Source organism: Ursus americanus, chromosome 4 (assembly GCF_024610735.1).
Source record: "Ursus americanus isolate L20-20 chromosome 4, mUrsAme1.1.p, whole genome shotgun sequence".
NCBI lineage: Eukaryota > Metazoa > Chordata > Mammalia > Carnivora > Ursidae > Ursus > Ursus americanus.
The window spans coordinates 87,288,911-87,300,597 of record NC_142130.1 but is presented as its reverse complement, the minus strand read 5'-3'; the positions used below and the strand labels follow the sequence as shown (position 1 = coordinate 87,300,597).

Here is an 11,687-nt window from a genome sequence, read left to right as displayed (position 1 = left end):
CGCGTGGCCCACCCAACCCATTGACTAGATCTGTGAAGGGCCGAGAAATCTGTTTTAACCAGCTTCCAGGTGACTCTTAGGCACTCTAAAATTTGAGGGGCTGTAACATAGAGGGTGGGGGAATGAGGCTGTAGAAAGCAGGCGTGCTCCCCTACTCTTCTCTGGGTGGTGTGTGGGGAGGCGTATTCACTTTAGTAACTAGTAAAGGGGCTCAATACCGCTCCCCAAGTAGACTGGCAGCCGGATCTCTAGCAGTTTCAAGTCCCTAAAGATGGAAACTGACTCAGCCTCAGAGACGACCCGGCGCGGTTCAGCCCGATAAGGAGCATGCGCACTAGCTGGTTGCCCGCCGTCTCTTCCCCTTAGGCTCTGCCCCTCAGGCCACGGCCCCTCTCCGGCCTCCGCCTCCTCGCCCCGCCCCGCCCCGCCCCGCGCAGGCGCAGGCGCGCATTTCCCGTGGCGCTTCGCGACGCGGGCCGTTTGGAGGAATGGCGGGCGCTTGGCCGTCCAGTTGTTGCAAAGGATGCTCTTCTACAAGCTGTACGTGTGGCGGTGACAAGGGCAAGTGGGGCGACTCCTCTCTGTTGGGAAGGCGGCTCTCGGAAGACTCGAGCCGTCACCAGCTGCTGCAGAAGTGGGCAAACATGTGGAACTCCGTGAGCGGGAACGCGTCGGTGGGCTGTGCAGAGGGGAAGCGGCGCGAGGAGGCTGCGGAACCCGCCGAAGAGGAGGACAGGCCGCTGGTGTTTCTGTGCTCCGGCTGCAGGCGGCCGCTGGGCGACTCAATGAGCTGGGTGACGAGCCAGGAGGATACCAACTGCATCTTGCTGCGCTGTCGGTTGCCTCGCCTGGGTGGAAAGTTGGGGTGGGGGGGTGAGGGGGTGGGGAAGAGCTTGGGGCCCCCTTCTTCCCAGGCTTGCCTCACCTGGATCGCCCGGCAGGAGAATGCGCGGGGGTTTTGGGGCTGTCTAGGGTTTTTAAAAGCAGAAAACTCTGAGAAGGTGAGATGTCCCAGGAAAAGGGGAGAAGGAGGGTCACCCCTGCACCTTGGGCTCACGAGTGATGGGTCCTTTAATGGGGTTCCCCCAGCCCAGAAGAGCAGCGATTCAATCGGCGTCTTTATGAGCATTGCTCAGTAAGAAATGACCAACAAAACTGTAAGCATTTGGGGTGTTGCCACTCCGCATTACTCCCCACAGAAATTAGCTAGCTGTTAATTCATAAATAATATTGTTAATGGTTTATTTAGGAAATTAAGCTCTTCAGCCACCTGATTCCTGCAGGGGGCTGTCAGGATTGATTTTTCTTAACTTATTAGTTGTGCTAGCAGACGCCTTTACTCTGAAGTGTTAACAACCATAGAGTTGTCAGAACACATTACTATCAGAATTTTTTTTTAAGGGAAACTTGTAATAAAAATACCAACAATCCCTTCAAAATTGGAGAGGAAGGAGTTAATAGTAAAAAAAGTCAAGAAGGTGGCTTAAGTTCTAGCTTCTAATATTGCCAGTTACCTGTATGTTTCTCCGCTATTCCCTCATATTGTTGATTTCATAGTATTTATTTAGGGGAGTGGTTCACATATATTTTTTTGAATGGGTGTAAAAATGGCTATTCTTTTTGGACTTGTGGTTTTCCAGATACAGTTTATTCTCTGAATTCTATAAATAATTGGGGCAGAAATTCACCACAGAGATACCCTTAATCCTCCCAATCTGTGTCTGTTGATAGAGGTCTAGATTGTTTCCAGAGTTGCTGCCATTAGAACAGCATGTACATGGGTTGAAATTTTTGGTATTGTAGGAGAATGTCTTTTTTTGGTAGGCAAGAAATAGTATGTTTGGTGTTAAATCTTTTATTTTGCTTGTACTTTCTGTTTTTACAGCCTTTTCTGTCTTTTGCCACATACTGTTTTGTTTTGTTTTATATATAAAAACGCTTCTGTTATTTACTTTTTCTATATCAGTTTTTAGATTTTAAAAAATTATCAGCTTTAGATAATTCGATTTACTGCCCTTATTCACCACTGCTGCCATGAAATATAAAGAAATGAACTCTTGGGCTAATTTCCATTCCCTCCTGCCTCAGTTTGAGTTAGTTTGATTATTTTTACTTTGTCAAGGTTTATAACATTTAAGTTCTGTTCTGTAGCCATAGCATGGTCATTGAACCTTAATATAATATTTATATGAATTTGGTTTTCAACTCCAGGACTCTCATTAATACAAGAAAGCTTATAATTAGTTTTCTCATTTCTGAGTTATTTCATTAATTATCATCAGTAGATCCTCCCCACCCCCAAGAAAACTTCGAGGTTGAGTGGTTGAAAATGTCTTTCTGTTCTCTTTTACACCAATGGCAACTTGACTACATATACAATTATCCGATCTGCTCTTTGCTTTTTCTCGTCAGGGAACAGCTAGTGCAAAGACCCTGAGGCTAGTGTGACTAAAGAACAGAATGAAGAAGAAAGCAATACAAGGGAGAAAGGAGGGAGCCAGCAAATTCAGGGCCTTGGAAGCTGTTCTTCAGAATTGGAATCTATTCTAGTGAGCGAGGCGTTTAAGCAAGGAGGTGATATGACCCAGATTTTTATTTGGAGGAAGCACTGAAGGGAAGAGAAAGTATGGAAGCTGGAGGTCAGTAGGAGCTAGTGCAATAGTCTGGGCAAGAGGAGGTAGTGATGGCTTGGGAGCGTGAGTGAGATTTATGAGGTGGAATCGACAGGACTTATCAGGGGAGTGGATATGGGGGAACAGGATGAGGAGATGAAGACTCAAGGATGACACCCTGCTTTTTGATTTGGGCAACTAGGTAGATAGAGGTGGAATTCACCCCGTTCAGGTAGCCTGGAGGAGGGGAAATCAATTGCTTTGGACATTTTAGGTGTGATGTTCCTTCTTCATTTCCCTTCTTCCCCTATCCCTTCCTTTATTGGATCCTGGACCTGGATCCTGTGGAAATGTTTCCTGCTTCTGCGGTCAACTGTTTATGGTCTAAATAGAAGATTTTTGTCCAGGTCCCTGAGAGCTCTGCATTTGAACCTGGGGATGTATACATTGACTTTTAGCATCTTTCTTGGGTGTATCCCAACTTTATTATACCTTGCAGGTATTCTTGGTAGTCTATGATTGAATTTCTGATATTTTCAAGTGTTACTGGCAGTTGAATTTTCCCCTCTAATTTTACTCATTTTATTAATGTCAGTGGTTTTCAGGGAAGAGAAAGAAATTACTCTCCTTCTGCCATCTTTTTTCCAGAAGACCTCTATACATTTAGTTTTGAACCACCCTTGTGTATATGTGACTCTGGGCTCTTATTTTTTCTGCTTCTCTGAATTCTAAAGTAAAAATTGAATTAGAGGGTCTCTAAGTATCTGCATGTGTATTACAACAAACCACATTAATACATTATTGTTACTTTGCTCTAGGTGTTTCCCGTAATGTTTCTGTGGATAAGGAACAGATACTATCCAAACGTAAAAATGAAAATGGTTGGTGAGTAAGGCTATAATGTGTGTGAATATGTGTATTAGAGAAAATGTTTATTTTTCAACTAAAAATCTTAAATAAGGTCATTACCAGTAAAATTAATTGGGATAAAGCTTTATTCATGGTGATCAGTATAGAATCAGTCATTTTAGTGTATCAGTTCTTGAATGATGGTGGTTATTTTTAGATATTGTGATGGAAGAGTTTCAAAATTTCTAAAGTCACATTCTGACACTCTTGGGTCTTTGGGCTTAGTACTAAAGCAAATTGAAAATAAATGTACAAAAAGAAAATATCATAAAATGTCATAAAATCTCAGCCAAAGGGTGCCTTAGACCAATGCTACCTACTTTTTTTTAATGTCATGTTACCCATTGAAGATGCTAGAATCACACTCACACGCATGGAGATGTGGCCTGTTGAGGTAAACAGACAAGGCTGCATGAGGCCAGAAGCAACCAGCGTGGGGGCTCCAGCAGTCCCAGGCCCCGTGCTGCCGCTCCAGCGTTTGAAGGGATCACCCACCGTCTTGGCGTACCTGCTATCCATTGCTATAAGTGGCATCCTCAGTAAACCGAATGGGAGGCTCTGCCTTTTATAATTGTTACCCAAAATGTGTCTTAACTGATCTGTCTGAAGTAACTTTAGGTGGTATACAAACGACTAAACAGAAATTAATAATCCATGTATCTTTTTTTTAGTGTGTATTTAAAAATACTGGTTTTTCATTTCAAATTTTAAAAACTTACTCCTTTAAGGAGAATTAAATTAACAACAGTACAGGTAGTGTGTGGGTGTGACGGAAACGGTGCTGCTGGCACGCCGGTGACCTCAGTTTGGAAAACCAGCCTAGCTCATTCCTCCTTCTGTAGATGAAGAAAGTAAGGCCTGAGGAGGTGAGAAGTTTGCTAAAGCCACAGGACTGTTTAGTGGTTAGAGCTGAGGTGGGGCCTGTGTCTCTCCTTCCTTCTTGCAAAGTGTTCTTTCTTCTCTCCTTCCCAATTTTAGTTATTTTGATGCCACTTTCATCATTCTTGCTATATCCACAGTTTGCTGTCATGTACTTAATATCTTTCATTACATTGACTCAGGATTTTTATTTACATTTATTTAAAAAGGAATCTAATGTATTACTGCCATCTCATTTGCTTGAGCTAGAAGTAACCACCACGAAAACAAACGTTGTTGAACTCTAGCAGAGATGCTGTCACGTGGCTGGTTCTGAGCCTGAGGTCTGTTTTCTCACTGTTGAAAGATTAGCAGCTGTGAGATTCTCGTTAAAGACTTCCTAGCACTGGACTGAGACTTTCTTCTTTTTATAATTAGGATTGATAGGGAACTGAAAAGGAATTGACTCTTACTCTGTGAGCCAGTGTTACTTAGTCCTGTTTACTTGTGTCATCTGAACCCATTGTTTATGCCACATAAATTCAAATTCAAGACGTTCACTAGGGTCCCATATTCCACACTGGGGGAAATACCGTATTGCCTCGGGATGCTCATAAGTTTTTGATCTGACTAAATAGCCACCTGAGCCATTGTGCAACAAGAGCACTCGTGGGTTTTAGAAATGTGCCGTGAAGGTTGCACCGCTGTGTCCTGGGCTCATTCTGTCATTCGTTAAGGTTCTTATACACTCATTTCTTGTCGAAAAATCACCCTATGATTTCTGGCACTGCTTTCTCAGTATTGTTGTTCAGTGTTAAGGGTGAGTTCTGGCCAAACCCTTGCCAGCGGTGAAAGCGGAAAGACATTACAATAATTGTCGCTCCTCTCTCTTCATTGTTCCTCAGGATCACTCTAGAAGTGTGTATGGGTTTGTGTGTATTCTTCAGTGGTGTTTACTTTGAATTGGGTAATTTGGGATAAAACAAGTTTATCTGTTGATCAGTGTGTTTCGTATTTTAGGTTTATTTAAGTATCCTTTTTGGTTGATTACACCTGCATTATATGTTAGTTCACAATCTTGGTAATTGTATATGGCAGCCTCATAAAGATTATGAGGTTCGAGATGTAGTATGAACATTTTCCTGTTCACCGTTGGTAGTATGGATAGGGTTCCCTCCTGGGCTTTACTAAGAAATAGAAAAAATAAATAGAAATAAAAAAAAAATTTTTTTTTAAAGATTTTATTTATTTATTTGACAGAGACAGCCAGCGAGAGAGGGAACACAAGCAGGGGGAGTGGGAGAGGAAGAAGCAGGCTCCCAGCAGAGCAGGGAGCCTGATGTGGGGCTCGATCCCATAACACTGGGATCATGCCCTGAGCCGAAGGCAGACACCCAGTGACTGCGCCACCCAGGCGCCCCCTAAAAAAAAATATTTTTAAAAATATAAAAGCATATGGAAGCTTAATGTATGATCAGTGGCATATTATCTAGATAATTATATCACCAGTGAGAACTTATAATTTATTGGGCATTTTGTTCTTTGTTCCATATGTAGCTGCAGTAGTTAAAAAAGTCTCTCTATCTTAGGTAAACAATAGTGCAGTCTATATAATATGTTTGAGTCTTGGTTGGCTCCATTTTTTTGATAACCAGAATAGCTCCGTAGTTATTACCAGTGGCTCAATGCCAATAGGAATTATATAATTCTTTTGAAATAAATGCTATCTTTTGTGATGTATATTATATTATGATCACTAGATTTAAATCTTCAGTTATCAATTTGCTATGTGTTGGGACTGTAATTTATTATATTTATAGAATGGCAAATTTGGATAGGTCAACTTGACAAGGCATTTGGGTGACTGGATTCTAAGATTTAAAGAAGACATGAATTGACATTGGTGGGGTAGATTGTATTCAAATATGCAGAGCCTGAGTTGAGAAATAACTAGAATGAAAGAACAATTATGTGGAGAACTTGGGGATCATTAAGTAAAATATTTGTGAGTTGCCTCTGTGGAACATAGCCATAATGAATAGGAGAGTGTTAGGTGAAAGTACAATTAAAAAGAGAAAGGCAACCCTAACAGGTACATGATGAGCACATGTCAGAGATTTATGTAACTCATTACTGAGGGAGTCAGAACATGGCAAAGCTGGTTTAGGGAAGGATACTCTCTGTAGAACAAGTCTAGATACTGTCCTACGGGAGGAATAGAGCTGCAGCCTTTGAGGTTACCTTTTCTACTAGCCGAGAACATTGCCTCTCTACCAGACTAAAATTATTTGTAATTTTACAAATTATTAATCTTACTAATCTTCTTTCTGTAAGTTATCACCTAACTTCAGAGAGTCTGGGCCTTAATCAGTAGTAAGTAGTGAGCAACGAGTATTACCTTGCAGTAGAGCAAAATATGGCCCATGGGCCAGGCACTTATTTTTGTAAATATATTTATTTTTGGAACATAGACACTGTGCATATTCAGTTATGTATTGTCTGTGGCTGCTTCTGTGCTATAATATAGAGGTGAGTCATTGCACCAGACACCTTATGGCCTACAAACCTAAAGTAATCCCTGGATCATTACAGAAAAAATCTGTCTACCCCTGCCCCAGAGTGTTAGTGATTCTTGGTGGGCTTGTTGGACAATACAACATTAATAGGGCATTTGGAATGCTTGTCTGATTTTCAAATTTTAGATAATTTTACTTAATACCAGATTGAGGCATTTACTTTCTAGCAAAACACCACATCAGTGTCCTCTCATTCACTTTTCTGTATGTCCCATGTCACTAGGTGCTGAAGGCACTATAGCCTGGAGGTGACTGTCTACATGTCTAATATAAACATTTTACTATCATTTTTTTCCTTCTTTATACATATGACTTAGTAGGGTTGGAATAACATATTTTAGCAACTTGAATGTTAAGCGTTTAGGGGTTTTAACGATGGGATTTTTGTTATAACAAGTTGCTACTTTGCTAAAGCAGTGGCACGTCTTCCTCGCAGCATTCTGGAGCCTTTGCACTGCGCAGGGTGCTCGCTCAGCCTCGGCTACGTGTACAGGTGCACACCCAAGAATCTGGATTACAAGAGAGACTTGTTTTGCCTCAGTGTTGAAGCCATCGAAAGGTAAGTGTGCTAAACAAATGGATACCTCATAACTGATTTCTTGGAAAGTTGTTTGCAGAAAGATTGGTATGAAAACATCAGAACTAAATCAACACTATTTGGTGAAAATATATTTTCAAGTAATTTCTGACAATAAAGCCAGTGATTGTTTTGTTTTGTTTTGACCTTATGTATTTGGTATTGGAAAATCAGACATTCTAAATTGTAAGGAGAAAGTGCTGTGAGGACATTTTTCAGAGTAAAAATAGGTTCCATTTTTCCTAAATATTGAATTTAGTTTAATAGGATTTTTTAAGCAGTTGTGTGGATCAATACGTGTTGTCCATTTTATTTTCTCTCCTGGTTTTTAGCTGCCTAGAATATCATGAAGAATTAGGAATTTCAAAACTGGTTAGGAACGAAGTTCCTTTGGTGTTCTGAAAAGAAGAAATACAAAGTCCAACTATTTTCTTGCATCTAGTAAGGAATCACCTGTTTTATATGAGGGACGCAAGAATGTGCCTTCATTCTCCGAGATTTCTATAAAAAGTAAATGTTTGGAAACAAGGCAAATAGGCTGATGACAGATGTCAGTTAAAAAGTTTCAGATTTATGTATTTATTTATTTATAAAGATTTTATGTATTTGAAAGAGAACGCATGAGCAAGGGGGAGGGATTGAGAGAGAGGGAGAAGCAGGCTCCCTGCTGAGCAGGGAGCTGGATGTGGGGCTTGATCCCAGGACTCTGGGATCATGACCTGAGTTGAAGGCAGATGTTTAACCAACTGAGCCACCCAGGCGCCCAAGAGTTTCACATATCTTAATGGCCTTCTAATTCATGAGCCTTTTTAAATAGGAAACACAAAATTAAATAAGTCATTTGACCCCAATGTATTTTCACTTATCCTGCAAAAGGTGTAAGCCTCAAGACTTAAAGATGCCTAAAAACCTTATGTATCAGGAAAGAAGAACAGTTTAAGAAGAAGAGAATTTTAATGCCAAGGAACTGGTTGGTTTTAGAAGTGTTTATTTATAGTTTTGGGTTTTTTTAAAAATATTTTAATTTTAAGTAATCTCTACGCCCAACGTTGGCTCAAACTCATGACCCCGAGCTCAAGAGTTGCGTGCTCTACAGTCGGAGCCAGCCAGGCGCCCCTGTTTGCAGTTTTGTAAATGACTCAGTGCCACTTCATTTCCCACCTCATCTCAGTCTTCTTTCCTACACAGGGTGTTAGTTACCTTCTGCAGTTTTGCCTCCCATGCCATTTTTCAGAAATACAATCACTAAGGCTTCCAAGGGAAGCTTGATGTTATTTGATAAAAGAAGTGACCTGCTGAAGTTGCTACATGTGATGAAAGACTTTGGAGGAAATGCACATTAATCAAGGTTTCTTCAGAGAAATACTAGCACCTTCTTGTTTCCCATTTAGATTTACTGGGTTACCAACATGGGGCTTGTTTTCCTTGTTTCCAGCCCAATATTTCTCTTATCTCATATTTTCTACACCACAGCATCTCCTAACCCCAGAGAGCCAAGCAAAACATAACTCGGAGGATAACTGTTAAAGTTGCCAAATCAAAGTAACCCAGAATTGACTCCATACCTTATTTACTAAAAGTCAAATTTGAAAGTACACATGTTCCCAAAAAGTTATAGAAAGCAAAAAAGCAGTGGCTTCTTCAAGATCTTTTAAAACTTTTTAGTCATAGAATTTTGAACTATGAGTGTTAATATTTTGGCACTCAGTTAACTAAAGAGCAAGTTTGTTCCGGTAATGAAATACTTAGAATATTGGACAATATGTAGGAATGCCTGGACCAAGGTGTTAATGGAGAAAAACTTGATGTTATGTGGTACAACTTCCTGTGTAAGTTGCTAATAACAAAAATAGTTATTTTGTGTTCATTTCATACAAATATATAGTGTAAGATAGAGTTTTAGTGTTATTAACCAACATGAATTTCATATTTGCCTCCTTTTCATGTTTTAACTTTGTACCGTGCCATACTGCAGTTATATTTTAGGGTCCTCGGAAAAGCAGATTGTGTCAGAGGATAAAGAACTTTTTAATCTTGAAAGCAGAGTTGAAATAGAAAAGTCTCTGAAGCAGGTAATTCTGTACCTTCTGTATCTCTGTATGAACAACTTCCTGTTAGTGAGCGAGTGCTCCTCCGCGGACAGTCCTCAGAATGGCAGTGGTTTTGGTCTTGGTACTGTCCTGGTACGAGAGTGCTTATTTTATTTCATTTGTTAGTAAAGTTGATTTTGGGCGTTAGCCAAACTACAACTTAAGCTAAAGCTTTATCAAAAAAAATTACAAGACATTTCATGTCTCAATCAAAACCGTATATATTCTAAAACTAGTAAACTATATTTCATTTGATTCAGTTCTCATGGTATAAATAGCCTGCAATTGTTTTTGAATGTTAACATCTTCTCATGGTCAGAAAGGCAAGGTACCAATGAGTGTATAAAGGAGCTCCAGGTTAGAGGTTGAGAACTACTGATAATAGAATGATACCTTATTTACAGAAAATGTAGTTTATGCCTCTAAATACTTTCACATGTAATGCATAACTTTCCATAAATTTAATTAATGATATATGTTTTAATCATTTAATCATGTGCGATTTTAATCATAATCATATGTGTGTCTGAAAATATTTTTTCAATTCAATAGATGGAAGATGTTTTGAAAGCATTACAAACGAAGCTGTGGGAGGTTGAATCAAAATTGTCCTTTACCAGTTGCAAAAGCTGAAATCTCTTCCAAGTGCCCCACTCTGGACTCCTTGCTGATGGACCCTTCTTTCATATGTAGCAATTCTGGTTATCATTTGATTTCACCTAGAATGGAAGGAATTCTAAATGGTTGTATGTATATGTGGTATTCTCTTGTATTGATCAAGTGAGAAGAATTATAGAATTACTTTTACGATACAGTCAGTGGTAGAGAGATGGTTATTTCCTGGTTGAAATTTAAAGCCATTTTATGATACTGAAAATTTAATGAAAACAAATAGCTTTTGTTTTGATAAACTGCCATGATTTTCTGAATTGTTTTCTTTGTATTGAATTCATTATTCATTTCCTTTAAAAAAATTTTCATTCACCTTTAATGCTTTGGGAAATATTTTATATTGAATGGCAAGAAAATCTTACAGGTTTTATCACCTACTGTGCGATTGAATCTCTTTGAAAATGGATGCATAAAGCTCTCTGAAGAAACTGGTCAGTTGAATTACTTGTCAGAACTGTTTGAAAACTAGCACAGGAGCAGAATAGCCTATATATTCTAGTGGTGGTAGAATTCCACTCGATCTGCTTCTTTACTACTATATGCCCCCCAAAATCCGGAATAATATTTGCCAAAGAGACTGGTAGTCATCTCTGAGGGTGGGATTCTGGGGAATTTTCAGTCCTCTGTAGTGTGAGACTTATAGCAAGCATGTGCTATTTTAAAATCGGGGGAGAATAAAGATTAAAACAAAGTATTTTAAGATTGAATTTTACAAAACTGAGTTGTGGTATTTAACTGAACTTAGAAATCCTGATGGCGTGACTTCCACACACACCTGCTGGCTGTGGCGCGGTGGAAAGCCTGCTCAGGAATATAAAGGTAACCCCAGATTTCTCCAGGCACCTTTCTGTGTTTGTTTTTTTTTGTTTGTTTTTTTGTTTTTTTTGTTTTGTTTTTAAAGATTTTATTTATTCGACAGAGATAGAGACAGCCAGCGAGAGAGGGAACACAAGCAGGGGGAGTGGGAGAGGAAGAAGCAGGCTCCCAGTGGAGGAGCCTGACGTGGGGCTCGATCCCAGAACTCCAGGATCACGCCCTGAGCCGAAGGCAGACGCTTAACCGCTGTGCCACCCAGGCGCCCCACCTTTCTGTGTTTGGGTACAGATGAGGCCACACAACATTAGTACTTAGTATGTGTGAGTAACACAACTCAGTTTCTGCTCAGAAGTTCCCTAGTTATTTCTGAGAATATTTAAATGTATCCTAACAAAAGGTCTTCCGTCAAACCAACTGACTCATTTACAGTTATTGAGTTATTTTCAATGGATTGGCAATTGGCCCCTGATAATTAGAAGTTAGTGAGTCCTTCCAGGTCTCGTCTCTCACAGACTTGCAACCAGGTAGAATATGGTGGAGAGAAAGCAGATACTTGTCCCTGCTGGCAACAGGACAG

The 11,687-nt window shown here is 40.0% G+C and overlaps 1 protein-coding gene across 1 annotated transcript; it reads left to right on the top strand.

Annotated features, from left to right (window-relative positions):
• The first annotated feature begins 464 nt into the window (after nucleotides 1–464).
• Nucleotides 465–11,152, top strand: MIS18A (MIS18 kinetochore protein A). The gene is made up of 5 exons (XM_045785511.2): nucleotides 465–834; nucleotides 3,431–3,497; nucleotides 7,392–7,514; nucleotides 9,508–9,604; nucleotides 10,175–11,152. Exons 1-5 carry the CDS (start codon nucleotides 489–491, stop codon nucleotides 10,253–10,255), a joined length of 714 nt encoding a protein of 237 aa, XP_045641467.1. The 5' UTR covers nucleotides 465–488; the 3' UTR covers nucleotides 10,256–11,152.
• The last annotated feature ends 535 nt before the right edge of the window (nucleotides 11,153–11,687 follow it).

What these genes read in the sequence shown, in the direction of transcription:
- MIS18A (XM_045785511.2), top strand. Translation starts at nt 489, where the DNA reads ATGGCGGGCGCTTGGCCGTCCAGTTGTTGCAAAGGATGCTCTTCTACA. An exon ending in CGTAAAAATGAAAATGGTTG is followed by an intron (nt 3,498 to 7,391) that starts GTGAGTAAGGCT and finishes TCTTCCTCGCAG; the next exon opens with CATTCTGGAGCCTTTGCACT. An exon ending in AGTGTTGAAGCCATCGAAAG is followed by an intron (nt 7,515 to 9,507) that starts GTAAGTGTGCTA and finishes GCCATACTGCAG; the next exon opens with TTATATTTTAGGGTCCTCGG.